Genomic DNA, 26421 nt, shown 5'->3' with positions numbered 1-26421 from the left:
ATTTTCCTGTGAACCTGGTGAGTTTAAAGAAGTGAGAAATCTGGCCGTAAACCTACCCAAGTTCCTGACCTTTGGTGTTATAAACACAACCCGAACTCTGACCCCGATCATACATCAGACCCCAGGCTCTGGCCGCACACCTGGTTTGCACTCCGGCTTGCGGCTCATTTTTCTGGACTAATGAGTGAGCCAGATGCTGAACAGTCAGGATTTCCAAATAATCAGATGCCGGATTATCGGAATTTTACTGTACTCCAGATTTTCTGCAAGATTTCCTGTCACATATTTGGAGAACCTGTGGTGGTACTAAAGCTCTTCCGAAGGCTGTCATGTGCACAGTTAAGATTCTGAGTAACTTTCAGACAAAAAAGCTGCTCATTGAAATAAAGCAAAGAGTTGGTTTAAATACTGCCCCTCCACCTGTACCAGTGCCTATTGATTCCTCAATAAACAACAAGCATTCCTGAGGTTCGTTCCAAAGAGAAGTCGACTCTTATTCAAAGTAAAATAGAGTAACTGCATAACATCCATGTCCAGATTTCTTTGTTTCCTGCCTCAAAGGAGAACATCATGAACTCTCTGGGACGATATAAATACAACACCTGATTACATGACCTCAGTGAGCTTTGCCACAGTGTTTACTCAGATATGTCACATACCTCCTTACAAAGGTGTCCTTTGGAACCATTGTATTTAGCGGTTAGCATAACGCTATTACAGCACCAGAGACCTGGGTTCAATACCCCCTGTTGTCTATAAGGAGTTTGTATGTTCTCCCCGTGTCTGCGTAGGTTTCCTCTGGGTGCTCCGGTTTCCTGCCACATTCCAAAGACAACAGATTAGGAAGTTGCGGGCATGGTATGTTGGCGCCGGAAGCGTGGTGACACTTGTGGGCTACCCCCAGAACACTACACAAAAGATGTATTTCACTGTGTGTTTCAATGTACATGTGACTAATAAAGGTATCTTATCTCTTACCTTATGTTTATTCTGCTAATAAAGACAACTACAAAAAAGAGCCATGAACTCCCAAGGTCTGCAATAAGCAAGAAGCGCTCACTGTAAATTACACTCATGGTTGCCTAAAAGTTAGCTGTGGGTTTTATACTGTTATTTGTGATTAATGGAGAATTAAACAGCACAGCAATCTCTGCAGGGAACCTGGACTCTTTGTGAACAAGTCAAGTCGAGTTTATTGTCATGTGCACAAGCAGCGACTTCAGTAGAAGTTCATTCTTGTTTGCTTACACTAAATGGGCAATATAGTAGGCACTGGACATTCTACTCTGCTTCCAAAATTTGTTTGCATTGATATCAATGGAAGAGATTTTTAGAACTGTACTACGATGTACAGCCACTCCTATGTAGAGCACTTAGTGCAAGAGACTGAGGACAGATTTCTTTCCAATAAATGTAAAAAAAAATTCTGTATTGAGGCAGACTGAATTTAATCTAAGAAGTGTCAGAGTACTTAACAATGCAAAACATGTACAGCGAGTGAAATAATGACAGGGACAGAGAATGATGAGAGATAGAGAATGTATATTCTCCGATGTGCTTTAATCACTCTTGCTGCAGCTAAGGGAAATCTCCTGTTTTGACAGTATTCCTTGACACCTGGGTAGGTGGGACTGCCTATTTTAGCAGCTTTCTATTCAAACCCTGTTCTGCCCACAGGAACCATCAGCTTGGGCTTGTTTAAAACTCAGTTACCAGATGTAGTTCATTTTACTCCTGTTTTATTCAAAATTTCAGAAAAGTTTCATAAAAACTCGCAAGACTGAGGGCTTAAGTAATCTTTTGATGCACCAAAACATTATAACTGTGTACCTGTGATAGACTGGGCTGTGTCCACAATTCTCTGCAACTTCTTGCTTTCCTGTGCATTGGAATTGCTGTACCAGGCCATGATGCAACTTTCAACAGTGCATATGTAGAAGTCTGAGTATTTGGTGACATGCCAAATCTCCTTAAGCTTCCAGAAAGTAAAGGCACTTGTGTGCCTTCTTCGTGATTGCATCTATGTGCTGGGCTCATGACAGGGTATCTGAGATGTTAATGCCCAAGAATTTGAAGCTGTTTACTCTCTCCACCTTTGACTCACCAATGAGAAAATTGTCACGATCTATTACAGGTTAGCAGTCCTCCTCAAGTTCCTGTTGTTAGGCAACTCTTTTTGCAATACATGAAGAAAATCTGTACTAGAAACCTGTAAAAGGTTATGAGAATAAAAAACCCAAAGGCAAACCCACAACATATAAGATTGGGAAATAGGTGGGAAAGAAGCTAAATTAATTTTTTAATTGATTCATAAAATGAATCTTTTGGGATAAATTCTTAACTGACAGCATTGATCCCATTTTATAGTTACCAATAAGAATTTTTTTCTTGTTTAAACCGTGATGGAATGAGAGTGACAAATCTAAATGAAAATCTCAATAATTCCCATTCTACACTGTCACTGAAAGTTTCTGTGTTGGAATATTCAAAATGGATCTCACTTGAAATATTTTGCTTTGAGTGGTGACTGATGAGATGTTCCATTTGTTAAACATGTCAATTTATAAGATTTGTTCTTGCTATATTTAATCAGCATTCTGTTGAGATGTCATGTGCAAATGATGCATTTCAATGTTATTGTCATCCAACCATTTCCAATGGTTTTTACATTAAAATGGAAATAAAATACAACACTATAAAATTTTCTTTTAATGCATACCTTGATTTATTAAGACACAATACAGCATTAAAATTAAGCTGTATGAGCATTTTGAAATCATTTGAAATTTGACAGTTAAGTTGATATATATTTCGGAAGATCTATTTTATGGTTTTGAAATGCAACTTCAATTGCCTGGTGCATTTAGCCCTATTTAATATAAGTAGTTCCAACATACAAATGTGTTCTTGAACCCAAGTAATTTGGCTGTTTTGACTCAGTGGTGATAAGATATGGTTGAGATTGCTTGAATAAATTCCAAAAACTGCAAGCACAATAATTAGAACAGTGGTGAATTTTCCTGGCTGAAATTCTGTTTGTTGAATCGTTTCTTGGAAGAAAGGCAAATGATCAGACATGGAAGTTATCATGCCAGATTTGTGACTCTCTTAGTTTTCCGGTACTTCATTTTAATGATGAAATCAATGGCGTCTCCTCCTTTTGTTTAAACTGTCCTTCTGGCTGAGGCTGTATATCAAGAGCACAAACTCAAAAAATACTTGTCCTTCCAATAACCTTTTATGAGCAATTGTGCAGTTGTCACTCATGAAGCAGAAGAGAAACATAAATCATTTGTTCATCTTATTTCACTAGAATCTATTTTTAAGTGTTTCCTCTTTTACTTTTTCAATATGTATAACAGGAACACTTCTGGTCGACAACTTGCAAATTACAGGGCATGCGGGTGGCCCAAATCCAACTATCGCCTTATCACTAAAAGGAAATAATGACTACTGGGTGCTTCTGGATGCTGTCAACCAGAAACTGTATTTGAACAGCACTGGCAGAGTCCTTGACAGAGATGTAAGTATGTACTCCTTTGCAAAAGAAATGCATTTGTATAATGTTATCTGTGTTGTTTAAATTGGGCATAACTTTGTCAGCCATTATGCAGATTTATTGGTATTGGTTTATTATTGTCACATGTACTGAGGTACAGTGAAAAGCTTGTCTTACAAACCGATCGTACAGGTCAATTAATTACACAGTGCAGTTACATCGAGTCAGTACAGAGTGCATTGATGTAGTACAGGTAAAAACAATAACAGTACAGAGTAAAGTGTCACAGCTACAGAGAAAGTGCAGTGCAATAAGGTGCGAGGTCACAACAAGGTAGATCGTGAGGTCAGAGTCCATCTCATCATATAAGGGAACTGTTCAATAGTCTTATCACAGTAGGGTAGAAGCTGTCCTTAAGTCTGGTGGTACGTGCCTGCAGGCTCCTGTATCTTCTACCCGATGGAAGAGGAGAGAAGAGAGAATGTCCCAGGTCGGTGGGGTCTTTGATTATACTGGCTGCTTCACCAAGACAGCGAGAGGTAAAGACAGAGTCCAAGGAGGGGAGGCTGGTGTCTGTGATGCGCTGGGCTGTGTCCACAACTCTCTGCAGTTTCTTGCTGTCCTGGGCAGAGCAGTTGCCGTACCAAGCCATGATACATCCAGATAGGATGCTTTCTATGGTGCATCTGTAAAATTTGGTGAGAGTCAAGGAGGACAAACCAAATTTCTTTAGCCTCCTGAGGAAGTAGAGGAGCTGGTGAGCTTTCTTGGCCGTGGCTTCTATGTGATTTGACCAGGATAGGCTGTTGGTGATGTTCATTTATGGAGATTTATATTTAGCAAGGATGTTCTCAAACTTCATTCTTTGTTCCTTTTTATTAATTTTATCTTAGTTTTGCTTTGCAAGAACTCTGAATTATCATTTGTGGTAATCTTTAAGTGAACTCATGTAAAATTAGTAAGTGAATTGATCTAACTCTATGTAACTGTGGAGGAGTGTGGTTAATAGTGTTTGAAAGTTGTTGGCTAAATTTTGCTAGTAAATGCCACAGTTTCATGACGAACTATCAAAGTGCAAGCAAGTTTAGCATGGGGATAAGCTGTAAACAAGGTTATTGGTTGATGGGTTAATGAGTGATATTGGCTCAGTTTTACTCTCTCCGTTAGCACAGCCTGACCTACTGGGAATGTCCCGTAGCCCTGCATTTTGCAAACCTTGCATCCCTTTGTCTTTGTTCTCACTCTCTAATTGCCCTCATTTCACGAACAAAGGACCATGGTCTCCCTCCTGAATTGCCTTATCAACTCATTGATAAAATGACCTCATTTACAGCTTACCCCCAGGCAATCCTGGTCTCGCCCTATCAGTCTCTTCGTCCTATCCAGACCTTCTCCACCTTCCTGCAGGACAATACTAATTTGCTTTGTTTCCTTCCAAATTCTGACGAAGGGTCTACAATCTGAAACCTTAACTATTTATTTTTCGACGTATGCTGCCTGACCTGCTGAGTTTTTCCAACATTTTCTGTTTTTATCTTTTTTTTCATTCTTCAATAATTTTTTAATGCTTTTGAATTTTGGGAACTTTTGGAAGCATTCCAAACTCGTACTTTTGACTTGTGGTGAAATGAAGTTAGTGGCTTCGGCATTGGTCAAAGTTTTACTCACTAGCTTCATGGGTGGGTCTTTACTGGGCCTGATTACTTTGAAAGAGGCCATGGCACTGCAGACCCTCAATAACCACTAGGTCCAGGACACTCCAAGCCTGCAACTTCAACCCCTTTAAAGATCCAGACCAGGTAGTGTGGGCTGTTGGGGAAAGTGATCAGTGAATACAGATGGTGGAACACACTCAGCAAATTTTTGATCATTCACCAAAGCATTGTGACTATATCAGGCTTCAATTTACTGTCATGGCTCTTCACACGTTGCAATAAATTATTAAACTTCTTTCCTTCCTTCATGTCTTGAGCTATTAAATGTATTCAAGAAGGAGAGAATGTTGTTCTTAGGGCTAGAAGGATCAAGGAATATGGGAAGAAAGCTGGAACAAGGTATTGTGTTTGAATGGTCATCCGTGATCATATTGAATAACAAAGCAGGATTGAAGGGCCGAATAGCTTACTCCTGCTCTTATTTTCAATGCCTATGTTTCTATGGTTGGGGTGCTACATTTCTCTAATGTTGAACACAGATATACCATTCAGATAATTTTTTTGTCTAGTGCAGACAAAGTGGAGTGTAAAATGTTTTCTTAAGCTAGGCAGCAGGGTGTCTTCTATAAAGCAATGCGGGGCACTTCTGTATTATTTCACCAACTTCCCTATTTCCAAGTTTATTAACATTTATGTCTTGTATTTTAAGTTGTTCTTCTTCTGTATGTGAGAAATTAAGGCTTGAATCTCCTGGGCTACTGCTGGCCAGTCCTTCATCATTTTTTCTTTGTTCTTCATCAATCGTCATTTATAGAAAGAATATTGTTTTATTTTTATGGGCGAAAGTGTGATACTGGGACACTTGCCTCAGTGAGAATCAAGTATCAGGTATTTTCCTAATTCAGATGTTATTTCTTTTGTTATCTTTCTTAAAAAGTGTTATAAAAAGGAGGGTGACTTCCCAAAATCACCATGACAGGTCTCATGGTGGGCAAGGGGCCGGGAAATGAAGCCTCAATTTCTTGCATGCTTTGTCACAGTGTAAATGATGCATACAGAAGGCCAAGAGTTAGCTGTAGTGCTTCAAATGCTTACACTCAGGGAAGGCACAAACTTAGAAGTTAGATTTGTGCTTTGGTTGATGGGTCACCCAAGAAACGCTTTAAAAACACTGTTGTACAGTTACCATGATCTTGCTCTGTTAAGTGCTCTCCTTCCTCATTTGGGTGACTACAGTGGTACACTCAGTGACCTTTTGAGTACAGCTTGAACTTGGAAGTATTTTGGACAGTGGCCTTCAGTCCCATTCCATGAATGCTTCCGATGATTAGGCATTAAATGTAATGCTTTATTAGGACTAATTCCTTTCTGCAGTGCAGTTCATGATATAGCTTATTCTGAGCTCATTTCAACTACATTAATTACTTACCAGCAGACCTGATTGTGTTCTCCAGCAGAAAATAGAGAACCTTTGATGTTCTTTAAGAATAGTTAACAGTTTATTGCTGGTGAGTGTGCCTCAGCTGCAATGTGCAAGAGGGACAGGTTGCACCTGAACTAGAGAGGGACCAATATCCTAGTGGGGAAATTTGCTGGAGCTACTCAGGAAGGTTTAAACTAGTCTGGCGGGGGAGGTGGGAGCCAAAGTAGTAGTGTGGCATTTGAGGTAGTTGAAGCATATACAGAAATTATAGTGAACAAGTTCAGTAAACTGTACAGGCAGGGACAGGGCATGGAGCAAGGAAGATCTGATAGGCTAAACTGCATTTATTTCAATGCAAGAACCCTGACAGGTAAGGCAGATGAGCCCAGGTCATGGGATTATGATATTATAGCTATTAAGAAACATGGCTTAGGGATGGGCGGGATGGCAGCTCAATGTTACAGGGTACAGATTTGATAGAGGTGGAGGTAAGAGAGGAGGGGCAGCTGCATTTTTGACTAGGGAGAATATCACAGTGATGCTTAGAGGGGATATTCCTGAGGGAATGTTCAGTGAGGCTATACAGATAGAACTTAGAAATAAGAAGGGGGTGATCACTTTGATGGGATTGAATTATTGGCCTCCAAGTAGTCAGCAGGAATTAGAGGAGCAAACATGTAAGGAGATCGCAGAATAAAAGTGTTGCAATAGTAGGTGACTTTAAGGGTGCAAACAGATTAGTTGGAGCAGGATTTTATAAGTGTGTCCAAGAAACAATATGCAGATTGCCCTACTAGAGAGGGGGCAACACTTGACCTCCAATTGGGAAATGAGGCCGGGCAAGTGGCTGAAGTGTCAGTTGGAGAGCTCTTTGCGACCAGTGACCATAACTCTATTAGTTTTAAAATAGTAATGGAAAAACATAGGACTGGTCCGCAAGTTTTCATCTTAAATTTGGTGAGGGTAATTTTGGTGGTATTAGATTGACATCTAGTCCAGATAAAGAGTCTCAACCTGAAACGTTGACTGTCCATTTCGCTCTAGAGATGCTACCTGACCCACTGAATTTCTCCTGCAGTTTGTTTTTTATCAGGTATAGGCAGCTGCGTTCAAGTAAATCCCTTGAGGAATATAAAGGATATAGGAGTACACTTAAGAAGGAAACACTTAAGAGCAGAAAGGGGACATGAGATAGCCTTGACAGATCAGGTAAAGGAGAATCCTAAGAGATTCTATAAGTATATTAAGAGCAAAAGGGTAACTAAGGAGAGAATGGGTCTCCTTAAGGATCGGAGTGGTCTTCCCTGTGTAGAGCAAGAGCATATGGTTGAGGTCTTAAATAAACACTTCTTGTCTGTATTTACTGTGGAGAAGGTCATGGAAGCGAGGGAATTCAAGGAAGAGAATAGTGATGTTCTGAAACATATCAACAATACAAAAGAGGAAATGCTAGTGGTCATGAAGTGCATAAAAGTGGATGAATCCCTCGGTCCTGACCGAGTGTATTCTAGGACATTGTGGGAAGCCAGGGAAGAAATTGATGGGGCCCTGGCAGAGATGTCTGTACCTTCCTTAGCCACGGGTGAGGTACTGGAGGATGGCCAATGGTGTGCCTTTACTTAAAAAGGGTTGCAAGAACAAGCCAAGGAACTACAGGCTGGTGAGCCTAACTCCAGTTGTGGGAAAGTTACTGGAAAAGATTCTGAGACATAGAATCTATCTGCATTTTCAAAAGAGAAAGATTAATTAGGAATAGTCAGCATGGTTTTGTGCACGGGAAACTGTCTTACAAGTTTAATTGAGTTTTTTGAAGAGATGACCAAGTGGATTGATGAGGGCAGGGCAGTAGACGTTGTCTTCATGGACTTGAGCAAGCCTTTTGACAAGGTCCTGCATGGTAGACTAGTCCGGAAGGTGAGGTGACATGGGATCTATGCTGAGCTTGCCAAATTAGATGCAAAATTGGCTGACTGGAAGAAGTCAGAGGGTGGTAGTGGAGGGTTGTTTTTTTCATATTGAAGGCCTGGGACCAGTGGTGTGCTGCAGGGTTCAGTGGTGGGTCCCCTGTTATTTGTAATGTATATGAGCAATTTGGATGAGAATGCAGATGGCGACATCAGTAAGTTTGCGGATGACAACAAAATTGGTGGTGTGGTGGACAGTGAAGAAGATTGTCTCAGGTTACAACAGGATCTCGGTCAACTGGGAAAGTGGGTGAAGGAATGGATGAGAAAATTTAACTCGGACAAGCATGAAGTGATGCATTCTGGGAAGTTAAACCAAGGCAGGACATACACAGTGAATGACAGGGCCCTGGGGAGTGTTGTAGAACAGTGAGACCTAAGGGTACAAGTACAACACTGGTAGACAAGATGGTATGCTTGCCTTCATTGGGTGCAGAAAAGATTCACAAGGATGTTGCCAGGACTGGAGGGTTTGAGTTATAGGGAGAGACTGGATAGACTGGAACTACTTAAGATGGATGGTCAGTCTTTTTCCTCACGTATGGGGGTCGAAAACAAGAGGGCATAGCTTTTAGGTGAGAGGGAAGAGATTCAAAGGGGATCTGAGGGGCAAGTCTTTCACACAGATGGTGCTGGGTATATGGAACGAGCTGTCAGGGGAAATGGTAGAGGTGGGTACGATTACAATGTTTAAAAGACATTTGGACAGGTACATGGATAGGAAAGGTTTAGAGGGATATGGGACAAATGCAGGTAAATGGGACTGGCTCAGGAAGGCACCTTGGTTCCCATGGGCGTTGGGCTGAAGGGACTGTTTCCGTGCTGTATTACTCCATGACTCTCGTTGTCGGGCAAGTTCATCATGAGGTCTTCATTTCTGGCAAGACTTTGATGTGATCCTTCTGCACATTTTGATGCACAAGCCAGAATGTTTGTGTAATCACCTATCAGAGACTTGGTCCTCATTCTTCCCACCAAATCCAGTTTGGTGTGTTGACCTGATGCCAGTTTTGAATGCTTAAAATTTAAAAAATTGAATTCACAACTGAACTTGCTGTTAGCTCTATAAATGTGTTAATGGAGCTGAAAGTGTGTGGGCCTTACACTCTCCCACAATGGCACGAAACTGATGGAAGGGCTCAAATTTTGGTCCAGGACTCAGAAACACAGGACGTCAGCTCCTCTGCCGGTTTTCACTGACACTTGTTAAGAACGGAGCAATCACCAACAAAGTATGAGTGAGGCCAGACTGCCCAGCAAATGATTCCTTGCCCCTGGTGTGGTGGAACATTGAAGGTCCGGTTTACTGAGCTAGGTGTGCTAAATAGTAGATGTATGGTTGACTGCACTCACGGATCTGCTGGCTTGGTGTCTGAGATCGCTTTTGGTTGGACTGGATGGATGGCCCACTGATATTTGGCCCCGAAATCATTATCTGAATTCCTTTCCTTTTACCTTGTTGCAAATGCCAGTAGACCAATTGGGACCAACTTGTTGAAACACCCTGAGGAATTTCCTGATATGGATGTTAATCCACAGCAATAACTTTGGTGCTTGCTGCTTTTATGTCTGGCTGATCTTCCAGGATTTTCCAAGTTTAGTATCATTTGTTACTTACATTGAATCAATTACCCAATTAGACCTGCTGTTAAGATTTTCACGTTCAATGTTCATGGCTTTTGACTGTCTAATAACGCTTCATTGCTGTTGAACAGTCAAGAAAGGGAGGATGAAGGAACAGATCAGCTCCATTTTCAGATGCCATTTCAGAACGAAGTGCAGTAAGTGGATCCTTAAGATCCCTTGCTATTGTCGGATCCGGTTATTTTCGAATCCGCAGGTTCTTTCAGGAGTTCAAGAATGAGTTGAAAACAACTTGGTACTTCACAAAGTTTTATTAGAAAAGTTCAAAACAAAGAAACAGTCGCAGAACACATGGCACTAGCTTTACTACTAGGAGATGAGCCCAGACAGGAACTAAAAATGAGCTTGGGGAGGGGGAAGAGAGCAAGAAGTGATTCACAAAAAATGACACCTTTTATTCCTGAGATAAGAGGTACTCCTTAGATAACAATAGTCCAATCAGAAAACCTATTTGATACCTGTGGCAAAATCAACCAATGAGAAAACATGTATTCACCTGATGGACAAGCCAATAAGCTAAGAAGTGGTTATACCTTGTACAGCCCTTTGAGGTGTATTAAACACTATACATGTAAAAATTACCTAAAAGAAAAGATACATGTTAAACAGTCGAATCCAACACTATTATAAAATCATACACCTGATTTGGCACAAGCCTGTTTCCAGAGTGAATTAACATATACTGAGGATATGGAGACAACTGAGGAAGAAGACGTTGCTTCTTTAAGTCTGTCAAGTAAAAGCAGCTCATTTTTGTTCGGTGAATTATACATGGCATACAAAATTTCATCTCATCCTCATGCATTTACCAAGGTGGAATGCCAAGCCTTTACAAAACAATTCTCAAGGTTTATATAAGGTTTGGCACGCTGGACTTCATCAGTCAGGGCAATGAGTATAGGAGTTGGGAAGTTATGTTGCAGTTATATACGACATTGGTGAGGCTGCATTTGGAGTATTGTGTTCAGTTTTGGCCACCCTGTTATAGGAAAGATGTTATTAAACTAGAAAGAGTGCAGAAAAGATTTATCAGGATGTTGCCTGGACTTAGGGGCCTGAGTTACATGGAGAGGTTGCGTAGACTAGGACCTTATTCCCTGGAATGCAGAAGATTCAGGGGTGACCTGATAGAGGTATATATGATCATGAGGGGCATAGACAGGATGAAAACACATAGTCTTTTTCCCAGGGAGGGGATGCTAAAAACAAGAGGGCATAGGTTTAAGATCAGAGACGAGAGATTTAAAAGAGACATCAGGGGCAGCTTCTTCACGCAAAGGATGATGCGTATTTTGAATGAGCTGCCAGAAATAGTGGTTGAGGTGGGCACATTAACAATATTTAAAAGCCATCTAGATAAGTATGGTGCTGAGGTCAAAAGGGTTGAGAGCTTCAAATTCCTGGGAGTGAACATCACCAACAGCCTGTCCTGGTCAAATCACATAGAAGCCACGGCCAAGAAAGCTGACCAGCGCGTCTACTTCTTCAGGAGGCTAAAGAAATTTGGTTTGTCTCCTTTGACACTCACCAACTTTTATCGATGCACCTTAGAAAGCATCCTATATGGTTGCATCACGGCTTGGTATGTTAACTGCTCTGCCCAGGACCGCAAGAAACTACAGAGAGTTGTGGACACAACCCAGTGCATCACGGACACCAGCCTCCCCTCCTTGGACTCTGTCTTTACCTCTCGCTGTCTTGGTGAAGCAGCTGACAAAGACCCCACCCACCCAGGACATTCTCTCTTCTCTCCTCTTCCATCAGGTAGAAGATACAGGAGTCTGAGGGCATGTACAACCAGACCTAAGGACAGCTTCTACCCCACTGTGATAAGACTATTGAACAGTTCCCTTATACGGTGAGATGGACTCTGACCTCACAATCTACCTTGTTGTGACCTTGCACCTTATTGCACTGCACTTTCTCTGTAGCTGTGACACTTTACTCTGTACTGTTATTGTTTTTACCTGTACTACATCAATGTACTCTGTACTAACCCAATGTAACTGCACTGTGTAATTAATTGACCTGTAACGATCAGTATGCAAGACAAGTTTTTCACTGTACCTTGGCACAAGTGACAATAATAAACCAATACCAATACCAATACCTGGATAGGAGAGGTTTAGAGGGCTACGGGCCAAATGTGGGCAGATGGGACTACCTTGCCTGGCAACACGGGGCATGGATGAGTTGGGCCGAAGGGCCTGTTTCCATGCTGTATGACTCTATAAAAGGTTGGACTTTATTATCAGGTAATTGAAAGAAACCACAAAGGCTGGAAATGTTAAATTAACAATAACGAGAATGTTTTATGGAGCTGGCCCACTGGCATCTCTACAAAGTAGAGGCTTGAGCTAGGTCCTCCAAAAAACCTGAGAAATAGAAGGTAAGCAACCCTTTTATAATAACAAAGTGTCTGGTGCAGATGAGCATTAATGGATTAAGTGGACAGAAAGGTATTTTGTTCATTTGTTTTGGAAAGCCGGAGAGAGGTAAAAACTGGTGATATCATCTGAAGCACTTAATCTGAAGTTCCTTTAATGACTTCACATAATTTTCGGTCCTCTAAGCTTCCATCTGGAGTATTAATTCCATCTACAAAAGTGACGGGAGCACATTTTTACTGATAATGCTGGTAACCATGTTGTGGGTTCGCAGAGTTAAAGAGAATTACAGCATCCACTCTGGCGATTAAAGAGCTTTCAAGCCAAATTCCACCTTCCATCATTTGGTCCACTGCCTTGTAGGTATCTTTTTAAGTGCAGTCATGGTTTCCATCCACTTCCTTAAATATTCACTCCATCTACCACTCACTACAGTGATACCATCTGCAAAACTGCATCTCAGATTGTTTTGTGAAGGCCTGGCATTACACCTCACCAGGGCTTCTTCACTACAACCTCCTAAACCTACTGCCTCCACAAGATAAGGGCGGTAGATTCACTGGCACACCTTGGGTATCGTTCCATGTTGGACACCTTGCTGGTTTGGAAATGTATTGCTGCTCATTTACTGTCACTGGATCAGAATCCTGAAATGCCCTACGCACCCAAGTGCTGGGAGCACCTACACGATGGCAGCTGCAGAAAATGCTGAAGGTCCATGTTGGTACAATGGTGTGAGCAGAGAAAGGGTTAAGGTCCCACAGGCAGATGTCCAGAAATTAAGAAATATATAAAGCGGCAAAAGTAATATCCTGGGCCCAACACATTGATGCAGTCATGAAGAAGGCATGCCAGCAGCTCCTAATGAAGTGGAGTTTGGGGAGATTTGGTATATCACCAAAGACTCTTACAAATTTCTACAGATGTACGGTGGAGAGCACTTTGACTGGTTGCATCACAGCCTGGTAAGAAGACTCCAATGCACAGGATTGCAAGAGGCTGCCGAGGGTTGTAGACTCAGCCAGCTCCATCATGGGCACAACCCTCCTCACCATCGAGGACATCTTCAAGAGGCGGTGCCTCAAGAAGGCGGCGACCATCATTAAGGACCCTCGCCATCTGGGACATGCCCTCTTCTTGTTACTACCATCAGGGAGGAAGTACAGAAGCCTGAAGAGCCGAACTCAACGATTCAAGAACAGCTTCTTCCCTTCCACCATCAGATTTCTGAATAGTCCATGAACCCATGAACTCTACCTCATTATTTCTTTTCTTTGCACTATTTATTTATTTTTGTAATTTGTAGATTTTTATGTTTTTGCACTGCACTGTTGCTGCAAAACAACAAATTTCATGTCGTATGTCAGTGATAACAATTCTGATTCTGATTCTGGATGTCTGGATTACTCCCAGTGCCACACATCAATGGGTACTAAAATACAGGAGGGAGGGCTTTAGACTTTTATGGCCAGTTCTTGGGATTGTGAGACCCATACAAGCTAATCAGATTGCACCTCGGTGGAGTTGATATTAATTTCCTTGCAGGCAGATTTGCTGTTGCGGAAGATTTAAACTAATGTAGCAATGGGATGGGAAATAGAACATTAATTCAGAAGGGAGAAAAGTAGAAATGGAAATATAAGGCAGAGCAAACAAGTGTTGGAAAATAGACCAAAACGGAGTCTGACTATGCTTAATGATATACACCTAAGTGAATAATGAATAAAAGAAAGAAGAATAATGAATAAGGTAGATGTATATATGAAAGGATGAACTTTTAGCAAATACAGAAACATGGTTTAAAGAGGGAAAGGAATGGTAGCTCAGCTTTTCTGGTTACAATATTTTTCTGATGAGATTGAGAAGGGATCAAACAAGTTGATGAAGTGGGGTGGCAATATTGCTTAAAGAAACAATTACTGCCATTATACTCGATGCCTGAGCTAATGAAACAAAGCATCCATGTTCAACCTTAACCACCTTATCTACTTGTCCTGTTACCATCAGGGATCTATATACAAAATTCCTTTGATATTGTCTGGATTAGTATTATACCATTTATTGTAAGATCCCTTGCCCAGTTTTCTTATCCCAAATGCTCTCTATTACACTCCTCAGGACTGAATTCAATTTGCCACTTAGCTGCCCATTTAGCCATTCCACTGATATTAACTATTCTTTCCACACTTCCTCTGGTCTGCTGCTTTCTTTCTCACCACCAACCATGTACTCAGTTTTTTTGATCACCAAAACTATGCCCCTATGTGTACAACTGAAACATCAATATATACCACAAAAATAAGGCTTTGAGTATTGAGCTCAGTAGTACTGTACTGGGAACAGCTTTCTTGTCAGCACATCACCTGATAACTTTTACCTTTTGCTTCCTGTCAACTCTTTTCAGGAGAACGTAATTTCACTGAACCCTCATTTTCTCCTCCATGAATGTTTCCCATTGCAGTGACACTGGTTTACCCTCTAGTAACTGTTTCTGTCCACTTCTATCAGCTCAGTAAAGTTAGCCTTTCCCCAAGCTGAGATCTTTCACTTCCCAACTATCTGTGTCCAAAATCGAAGTGAAAATTGATTTGTTACCATTGAAAATGGGCTCCCACATATATTCACCTCACCTGCCCAGCTTCATTTTCAAGAACACCATCCAGGACTGTGGCCACACTTGCTGGGCTTGCCACGTGGTGGGTAAAAAATTCATCTGAATACATTTTAAGAATTTTGTACCTTTCCTTGCTAAGTATTGATTTTATCAAGGTTAATATGAGAGAAGTTGAAACTCCTGTTCATGTTGTTCATTCTTTTTGCACTGAAGAATTCAACATATTTTTTTTTTCTCCTGTCTCCCTCTGGTTGTTTGGAACCTACAGTACACTACAATCAGTGTGATTTGTTCTTTTTTTATTATTCCTTCCAATATGTATTGTCTTATTTTTTCTTCTGTCTAGCATATTGTTCCTATTTCTGTTTCTTTATATATTTCAACCAGCCTCCCTTTTTTCATCCCCTCTTTGTATTATCTAAAAATCCCCAAAAAGTTCAATCTAGCCTGACCACTCTGTAGAACCTGGTGCTTTATAGCTCCCAGATCATCTGCAGGGATGTGCCCAGTGGCAGAATTTGTAGATCAGTGGGTATATCTCTTACAAATCCTCAGACCGATGCCACATGTCTTCTAGTTTAATTTTAAATGCTTGTACAATCACTTGGCTTCGTATTGGATGTTGCATGGCCAGCTCTCCAGCTGCTCCATATTGGCACACTTGTCAAAGTTTAGAGAGCCTTCTCACAGACTAGCAAAGCAATAACTTAACCCAGACGTACAGAATGAAACTTACTAGACATTGTCCCAGAACTCATCCATTTTCATTCCTGGATATGGCTTGACATATCAGCACAGAAGCCAGAAGTCCCACACCACCAGGTTCAAGAACAGGTACTTTTCTTCAACCATTCGGTTCTTGAACCAACCTGCACAACCCTAATTACTACCTCATTATAGCAACACCTTGATCACATTGACCACTTGGCATTACAATGGGCTCTTGTGTTCTTTCTTGAATTTTTTTTATAATTTATGTTTAATTTATCTTCTTTTGTGAATGTTGTGTCTCTAATGCTATGTGCCTGTGATGCTGCTGCAAGTAAGTTTTTCATTGCACCTGTGCACACATGGACTTGTGCATATGACAATAAACTAGACTTGATTTATTCACCAGAGGAGTGATATTCAGTTGTGAGGAAGTGGCCAATAGTGTCCTCAACATTTATTCAAGACCCACAAAGTGTCATGCCATCAGATCAAACTTGGGTAAGGGAACTACTTAGTGATTACCATTTACCACCTTCCTTCAGCTGATGAATCAATAATGCTTACATTAAACCCCACTGGAGGAAGCACCAATAACAAATACGCAGAGTATGCTCTAGGTTGGAAATTGCAAGCTCTGTCATCAAGAAGGGCTCACAGTACCATTATTGATCAGGCTGGTCCAGTCCTGGAGAGACTCAGTCTGCAACAGGCAATGGGAGAGTCAGCATGCCAGAATAACTTAATTTTTGTCACCCTTCCTCATGGAGTTCTCACAGATGCTGACAGCAAATATTATCTCTGCACTGTTCTTGCGGTAACCATTTTCTGTTATTACCAGTGCTTAAAATTGCGTCTATTAAGAACCTATCCACCGTAATGGGCCACCTGTGAGGGGCTGTGTGCCATCAGTTGCAACAGGTAGCATGGTACCTAATAAGAAACAGCAGAGTACACTGGCATAGCAAAGCCTACTGGTTCCAGCAGCATCCTGACTGAACACCTGTCCCTCAATACTGGCTGCACCACCATTCAAATTGTTCCATTGTAGCATTTACTCGGATGCAGAAAATTGCTCTGGTGTGACACTTACAAGAAGCAGGAGAGATACAATTAGCTCCATCCACCTACACTCAATTATCAGCAAAGTGATGAAAAGAATCAGAAGAACAGTGACATGTACTCACCCAATACTATCCTCAATTGATGCTCAGCACTGGCTTTACCAGAGCCACTAGACTTCACATATAATCCTGAAGAAGGGTCCTGACCCAAAACGTTGACCACCTGCTTTTCTCCACGAATGCTGCCTGGCCTACTGAGTTCATCCGACGTCATCATGTTTTTCACCTATTATCATGCCTTAGTCCACATACGGATTCAACCTTAATTCCAGAGAGTGACCACCCTTGATATTAAGGTTGTATTCAGCTGAGTTGTTTTCGGCTAATAAATCACCAATAATATTTGAAATATGCCAGTGGAAGACAGTAAGCTTTTCCAACAACAGAGAACCTAAGAACATTAACTTTCTGGGAGTCTCAGTGGAAAGAAGTTGAAATGTTCCACACACAAATGCAATGGCAACTGAAGGCTGGGTAATTTTTGGTGAATTTCACCGTTTAAGGTGCATTGGTCATAAATTTGGTGGAATAATCTCAAAGCTGAGGTCGACCTTAATTAGCATTCCATCCACCAGCATAACAGAACAACAACAATAAATATTGTCCCTTTAATGTAGCAGCCAAGGCACTTAACAGGAGCAATCCCATATAATAAATTGATGCTGAGCCACGAAAGGTCAATTGACCTAACAAGTAGGTTTCAAGGGTCTTAATGAAAAGATGCAGAGCGATTCATTGAGGGATTGACACACTTTGACAGCAAAGGGCACGACTCTCAATGATGGAGCGATTAAGATCCGGCATGCTCAAGAGGCTATGGTTGGAAGTCTTGGGAGGTCACAGGACTGCAGGATATTTAACAGCAACTCCCAATCTGACCGAGAAGAATAAAACCACAGGTGGTTGGGATAAAACCTTCATCTCCATGTTTCCTTCCAAACCGCAATCAAAACTTGGAGATATATTTCATTTCGTTCATCATTTGTTGGATCCAAATCTTTGAACACTCATCTAACAGCAGTGTGGGATCAGCTGGAGCTGATCAAGGAAGCCTCTTACCACTTTCTTGGGGTCATGATGGGAAGGGTAAGAATGCTGGTCTGACCAGTAATGCCCCCACTTGAAGAATAATTTTTAAAACATTTCAAACACTCATAAGAAAATTTATGCAGTGGATTGCTGTCTTTGACATAAGATACAACTTCCATTCTGCGTAGATGACTTGATATGCCGAAGGATTTATCCAGAGCAGGAATTTGAGGTACGAGGATGAGCAGGTGATCCTAGTGTTGATGACAGTATCGGAAGGGGTTGTAGACCTATTTTATAGCACTTGGAAGGAAACACTGTGGTTATCAGGATAGCACAGTAACATAGCCAGTAGAGCTGCTGCTTCACAGCTCCAGCAGCCGGTCCTCTGGTGCTTCAGTGTAGAATTTGCATTCTCGCATGGTTTCTTCCCAAGTGCTCCAGTTTCCTCCACATCCTAAAGACATACATATTGGTCTGTTAATTGGCCACTATAAATTGCCTCTCGTGCGTAGCTGATCAGTAGACCCTGGGGAGAATTGATGGGAATATGAGGGAATAAATGGAATTACCGTCAATGGGTGTTTGACAGTCGATGTGGATTCAGTGGACCGAAGGACCTATTTCTGTGCTGGAACACCCTGATTCTATCTTGAAGGCTTCCACCTGTCCTTTCACTGCAACATTAGTGGCAGAGCCATGAAGTACCTGGTTTATGCTCCAAAGTTTCTTTTTTAAACCTCTGAATTTTTGTCTAGTGAAAGCTTTCCAAGATGTATTGATTCAACAAAACCTTTCATCACCTTGGCCAACTTTTCTCATCTCCTTGGTGTCACTTTGGTTCGGGAATCTTTGGAATATTTTAGTCATATTAAAGATGCTCTTTTAATGAATTTCATTATTGTGAGCCATTTCCAGCCCCTCAGAATTGAGAGTGTTAGAATTAATTTTGCAGAAGCGCCACTACCAATTATCTCATGAGTGATCTGAGTTCCTTTTTCTTTAAATGCACACATTACATGTGGAAAATTTTGGCATGCAGCAAATTACATTTAAATTTCACCACTGAGTGAGCCAGCGTTGTGACATTTAGCACAGTGACATTGGTTTTGCTAACTGTTCAGTTCTGAAAATGAAATTGCAAGCATTCATACCCCTGGATCAGAGAACTGTGGATTCAAGTTCCATCACACTCCTCAATTAATTGTTTGCCATTTGAATTCTTAAATTAAGCTAATATTTCAGTGAAATACTGAGGCACTGGCACTCTGTCTGAAGCTCCTTACTATTGAGCTGCATGATATGAAAGACCACATGACTCTCTAAAGAAGTGTCGCCATTTCTTCTGATTTTATGGTCAACATGCTTCACAACTAAAGATATCAAAAACATTGTTTGGTCATTATTAATTTGCTATTAATTGGACGTATTTGAGTTACAATTGATTAAAGCATTTATCTACACTTTAGTGTCTCCCGTTCAAATATATATAATGTTTGTAACAAGCATAAGGATGTCCTGAGGACATGCTGTATAAATGGATATTCTGCCTTGAATATAAATTGTCTTATTCTTCCAAGGGAAAAATAAAAGATGAAACAATCTGAATTATGCTTCACTCAATTCCTATCTCATTTATCTTCCATACAGAATGAATAGGCTTATTAAGCAACAGAGGGTCTGTGGGTGATGGATATTCAATTAAGCGGACACTAGATAGGTGTGTTGCTTGCTTGATTTAGTTTGCTTAAAGTAATGATGGTGTGCAGGTATGTACAAAAAAATCTAGCAATACTTCAGTCATTTTTTCTTCCCGAATTTAATGTGTTTTAGAAGGTGCCCTGTCATTACATAACCTATTAGCATAGTCTTGGATTTAACATCAATCAACTGTAAAAAAAAGACCAAAATATGTGTTTCATTCATGTTGGACAAGTCAATGGTCTTTCTGCATATTGTTATACTTTATATGGAAGGCAATACTGAGACTCCTGGGTCTGTTAACTGCAATTAATTGCATGGATGGCCATTTCAATTACTGGTGGAAAATTGAGATTTATTTGTGGTTGTGAAGCTCAGACAGTGGAATTGAATGTGTTGATCAAATATACTTGTAAGTACACACATTCAGAGTACAATTTCACTACTTAATTTCACAAGTGATGTGTGAAACCTTTGTCTTGAGATTAACGAGTTATTATTGGGAATTTACCTCAAAGTTGGATCTATTTGTGCCTTTTATTTATTCATAAATTACATAAATGGGTGTTTGCCCCCATTTCCTGTTGAAGTCTCACCTATCAGGAAATTGGACAAGATGCTTCCTGTTGCAGTACACCCTAATATCAATGTCCGTCTCACTTTATATCTTGCAAATCAATGTGTGCAACGCCTTAATTATTTAATAAAAGAAATTAGATTAAAAGATTGGAATTTAGGACCTGTAGTACTAACACACAATAAAACAAAGAGCACATCACACTGAAAGTATGCATGGTTTAAAGTGACGCTCAGGACATTATTTTTCAATGTAAAAGAAAATCATTCTCTGTCACTTTTTCATATATAAAAGGAAATCGGGGCTGGCAGCCTTCTGTAAAGATCAAACCATTTGTGAACTGCCAGCTTCAGCTCACAGATCCCTCAGTCTGTGGGCTTGAGAGCTGATCATGGGGGTTTGGGGTGTCACCAGTTCTGTGCCATAGTCTGGAGCTGGCGATGGTGGTTCCCCAGATGGTGGGGAGGGGGGGGGGGGGGGGGGCAGAGAAAGGGATGAGGTTTTGTAGGCAGATTTTAAGGAAGGTATTTAGTAGAAGGTCCTCAAAGGTAGCGATATCTGGATTGCTCCCAGTGCACTTGCAGTACTAAAATAGGAGGATTGTATTGATAAATGCGTGGTTGACAGTATGATGCTTTAGATTCTTATAAGAGGTGCCATTGAGAGTGCTGACTCATTTTGTATGGGTGAGCTGGGCAAATGACCCAGCTGCTTCCGTCTGTGAAATCTACAGGTTGGATTTTAACGTTAGTGATGGGAACTAACCACCACAATAATGATTTCTTAAGCCAAGGATGTCTCAATGTTTGGGTTTTTTGTGACTTCAGATTTGAATATATATATATGCAGCATCCATTTTGCACACCAACAATGCCTAAATTCCAATTTCTAGGCATTTATATAATTGCAAATATTGACAGAGGTAGGGATGAACAACAGGGACTTCTCTGCTTGTAGCAGTTAAAAGGAAAAGAGCAATTAGTATTATAAAGGTCCCCTTTACCAAAAGAGTAGAAAACCAGGGGATAATAAAACATTTTCCTCTCTGAAGTAACATGTGCTGCAGATATTAGGGATTCTGCAGCTGTCTTATACTTAGATTTCCAAAAGACATTTGATAAAGTTATTGTGGAAAGTAAGAGCTCATGATGTAGGAAGTAAAATGTTGACATAGATAGAACATAGGCTGCCTAACGGGAAAAAAAGAGTCAGGATAAATGGGTCCTTATGTTTGGCAAATTGTAATGAGCAGTGTCTGACAGGAAGTAATGCTAGGACCTCAACGTTTTATCATCTGTGTAAGTCACTGAGATGAGGTCACCGAAGATAAGGTTGCTAAATTCACTGATGACACAAAGATGGGTAGGAAAGTGAGTTATGACATGGACATTATGAGATTATAAGGGAATATAAGTAGTTTAGGTGAGTCAGAAGAAATCTGGGAGATACTGTGGGAAAATGTGAAATATTCCATTTTGACAGGAAAAGTAAAAGAAAAACAGAATCATTTGATCTAAATGATGAGAGATTGCAGATGTCTGAGATACAGAGGGATCTGAATGTTGTAGTGCATTATTTCTAAAAGATGAGTTTGCAGGTCCAGCAAATAATTAGGAAAGCAAAAAGAATGTTATCATTTATAATGAGGGGAATTGAATTATAAAGTAGGAAGAAAATTTTTAAAAACTACAGTTCTGGGCAAAGTAAGGATGTAAATTCTCAAGTTTTATAGCGCATTGGTGAGGCCACATCTGGAGTACTATGTACAATATTGGCCTCCTTACTTAAGAAAGGATGCTAATGCATCGGAAGCAGTTCAGAGAAGGTTTACTGCACTAATACCTGGAATGGCAGATTGTCTTTAGAGGAAAAGTTGGACTGGCTGGGCTTGGATCTGCTAGAATTTAGAAGAGTGGAAGACAGCTTGTCTGAAGCATAAGCTCCTGAGGGGTCTTGACAGGGTGGATATTGAAAAGGAGATTTCCTTTCGTGAGAGAATCTAGAACTAGGGATCACTGTTTAAAAATAAGGGAATACTAATTTAAAACAGGGATGAGGCCATTCTTTGAAACTCTATTCCTCAAAGGGTGGCAGAAGCACAGTCTTTGAATATTCTTTTGGGGTGGTGGAAGCACAGTCTTTGAGGCAAACATAGATAGATTCTTGCTGAGCAAAGGGGTGAAAGGTAGACAGGAACACAGAGTGGAGGTTCCAATCAGATTAGCTGCTAAGTGGCAGAGCTGGCTTGAGGGGCTGAGTGATCCACTCCAGCTCCTCATTCATATTTCTGTATGGTCATATGCTTGAAGTGTGGAAGAGATTGCATCCCCCGTCACATTTAGACAGGATGTGGATTTGTAGAAATGCACAATGCTGGAAGCTGTGAAAAGGTTTGGTAGCTCTTTATTGATTGGCACAGACACAATGGCAAATGGACTCCTTTGTAATTTTTTTGTGATTCTCTGTAATTTAAGTTCATCTAATTATATGAAACAGCAGTTAGTGATTAAGTGCTCTGGGCCTGTACTCGCTGGAGTTTAGAAGGATGAGGGGGGGATCTCATTGAAACCTGCTGAATATTGAAAGGCCTGGACAGAGTGGATGCAGAGAGGGTGTTTCCGGTAGTGGGAGAGTCTAGGACCAGAGAGCACAGCCTCAAAATAGAAGGATGTCCCTTCAGAACAGAGAGGAGGAGGAATTCCTTTAGCCAGAGGGTGGGGAATGTGTGGAATTCATTGCCACAGACAGCTGTGGAAGCCAAGTCACTGGGTATATTTAAACGGAGGTTGATGGGTTCTTGACTAGAAAGCGCATCAGAGGTTACGGGGAGAAGGCAGGAGAATGGGGTTGAGTGGGAAAAATAAATCAGCCATGATGGAATGGCAGAGCAGATTTGATGGGCTGAATGGCCTCATTCTGCTCCTATGTCTTACGGTCTTATAATTCTAATAACCACAAACATGAGTGGACCATCTGGTTCACTCATCCCTACTGGGAAGAGAATCAGCCATCCCATTGTGGTTGAATCTTAAAAGGTCCCCTGAAATGACCCTGGCAAGCCAGTCAATTACTACCACCATTTCAAGAGCCATTGGGGATGAGCAATAAATTCTAGCCTTTTCAGCCACACCCGGATCCCATTAAGCAACCAAATATATAAAAAAAGTCTGGAGGTGGGATGAGATTGAAATTCATAACCTGACAGGCTGAAAAGGAAACTCAGGCTGCATATAACAACTGAGCTACTTAACAGAGTGCAGTACCTATCTGTTGGGTGCACAGCTGTCAGCTGGCAAGTGGGTGATGGTGCAGAATGTTACAGCACAATGTTTCAGGCAGAGAGTAGCAGTGCAGAGACAACAAATACTCTTGGCATTATGACATTTATCAAAGTTCTCAGTAATGAGATAACATTGAGCTCCAAAATTAAAGAAACACGAGACTCAAATAAAATTGCAGAAAAGAAGCACAAATGTAATTTAACCTGCCTCAAAACATCAGAGACATGAAACTAAATATTGGATGCTTAATGAGATGAAAGAATAATCCTCGTTGGTATCTCAATTTCGTTAGCACTGTGACTTTCAGTGAGAAAGAAATAAAGCATTGGTATAGAACTTTTTAAATCCTCAAAATTTCTCCAAGTGCTTCCAGCCAATAAATTACTTTTTCTTAAGCAGAGTTGCAGTTGTAATATAAATAAACATTATATTTGCATACAGTAAGGTTTCACAAGCATTTACAAAATGAATGACTTGGTAACCTATTTTTAATGGTGATGGATGAGGGATAAATATAGGAAAGGATGGTTGGACACTCCCCTGTTGTTCTCTAAATATTGCTATGGGATCTTCGCCATTCACATGAACAGGCAGATTGTCTTCAGTTTACTCATATTTCTTAACAACAGAGGCACATTGGGCCAAATGACATCTTTCTATGCCACCTGTCAGAGCAATCCCATCAGTCCCATTGCCCCACTTATTTCTCTGTAATGGAGACACAAGAAATTCTGCAGAAGCTGGAATCTGGAGCAATACCCAAAAAGTGCTAGAGGAACCAGCAGGTTAGGCAGCATCCATGGAGGGAACCTCTTCTCTCTCAGATATCCATTAACTCTCCCTTAATTCTCCTTCCACCCACTGACAGTAAGGTAATTCACATTAGACAGATAACCTACCAACCAGCAATTATATGTGATGTCAAAAGAAAGAATGTGCAAACTCCACACATCGAGCAACCGAGGTCAGGATTGAACCTAGGTTGTTGGAACTCTGCAGCGCTGCCCTGATTCTGTTCCAAAGACTAAACCTTAGACGCTGCAACATTTGTTCCCTCATTACTGCACTAGAATGTCAGCCTGGATTTTGCATGGAACTTGGAGCCGAACAAAGTAAAATGGCAAAAGGATAGAGAAGCATGAGGCAAACATTTTTAGCAACATGAACAAGATGAACATTAATTATGTCTTAGATGGTTTCAATAATAATCTGGCTGCTAAGTCTGAAAGCTATACCCACTTCCCTCTACAGGAACCAAAAATATAAAAATTAAAAAAGCATTATAATTTTGTATTGGTTCATGTTTATTTCATTATGTATTATTGCCAAGTGCATGACCCACAGTGCTTCTAAACTGATTCTTTCTCAGTCTTCAAGCAACTAAGTTCTGTTTGTGAATATTTGAATGTTAATATTCCTGCTTCTTAATTATATATTTTTGTGCCATCAGGACATTTTCATAATAGTGAGGCTTTTTTCTGTTGAATTATAATTTGGAATTCCTATCATAATTGAAATAATAGTAACAAGTTTTTTTTGTCATAAAAAGCAAAATAAATATACTCACCTTTATTTAAGTTCACTTGCCACAGCAATCTCATGAGGCTTGATGAAACTAAGCGGGTATTGTAGTACACCACTTTCCATTAACGTTACAAAACCACAAGCTTACTCTCTGGCTCCCAGTTCAAATATATTGAACAGTATGAAATTCATTTCTTGCTTTGAAAATATGAAATAAATATGCCACAGAAATATTCAGGACATCCTGGGTAGCAGCATCTTGTCAGCAACTGAGTGTTAATTACTGCCAATCAACCACTCAAGTGTGAAAGTGAATTATTGCAAGTGCGTAGTTTCATTCCTTCAGGCTTTTATTGCTGATGGCGATTTTTTAGTCTTAATTTTTCTTTGCTTCTCTTTATTTCTCTTTCTGTTTTGGCTTTGACATTAAATTCACTGTTTCAGTTTACACTTTCTTGTTCAGATCATGAGCTTTGATCTTGCAATCCTATATTTTGATTGATTAAGCCTGACCCTGTTCATTCTTTTCCTTAATGCTCCTTGGAAGGTACCCACCATTTCCATCTTGCAATTCTGGCAACTTTTGACACAAGATACTGCGAAGTTTAAATGCACAAGGACAAGTCTAACTAATCAGTGGCGGTGTTGTAAGATTGATGTTTGTTTGGCTCAGTAGAAGACAATTACATATGAACTGCTACATATATCAGGATGGCTGATCTGATACCACACATTTGGTCCCATTGCCTGAGATGATCATTATCCCTTGAGGACTAAATGAGGAAGATATACAGGCCTAGAACAAAAGAGACAAAGAGAATAAAGGGTTTAGAAATCAGTCCTCAGTCACTTGCGCTAAATTTGACTTACATTTCCAAAATCCAGTTTGACTCATACAATGTACAGCTGCTATTATGTATCGCATTTAGCATACATGACTGAGGACAAATTTCCTCCAAAATATGTCAGCTTTCGTGAAGACCAGATATTGAGCATATTCTCTCGGACTTTCTACTGCTATGCAAGTCAGATGGATTGAGGACAGATCTAACAGTCCGTCAATGTACCTACGTAAGGTATTGAGGCCAAGAATAACAAAGAAAACTTGTGATGTTCTTTATAACTTTAGGCCATCCATAAATGCTTTATAGCAATAGAGTATTTTTGAATATAGTATTTGTGGTAACCTCAAATGTAGCAAATGAGGAAGTAAATTTGCACGTAACTGAATAATCTGATTTGTAATGATGTTGATTGAAGAATAGATATTGGTCCAGATCCCAGGAAAACT

The 26421-nt window shown here is 40.4% G+C and overlaps 1 protein-coding gene across 1 annotated transcript in view; it reads left to right on the top strand.

The window, feature by feature from the left end:
• The window catches only part of pcdh15b (protocadherin-related 15b), a 564355-nt gene that overhangs the window by 83336 nt on the left and 454598 nt on the right, over nt 1–26421 (top strand). The window contains exon 4 of the mRNA XM_052027763.1: nt 3363–3523. Coding sequence (XP_051883723.1) covers nt 3363–3523 — 161 coding nt within the window. The remainder of the gene's footprint in view (nt 1–3362; nt 3524–26421) is intronic.

The sequence above is a fragment of the Pristis pectinata genome, chromosome 12, assembly GCF_009764475.1.
Source record: "Pristis pectinata isolate sPriPec2 chromosome 12, sPriPec2.1.pri, whole genome shotgun sequence".
Lineage (NCBI taxonomy): Eukaryota > Metazoa > Chordata > Chondrichthyes > Rhinopristiformes > Pristidae > Pristis > Pristis pectinata.
Note: the sequence above shows the minus strand (reverse complement) of the source record. Positions and strands in the feature narration are given on the sequence as shown.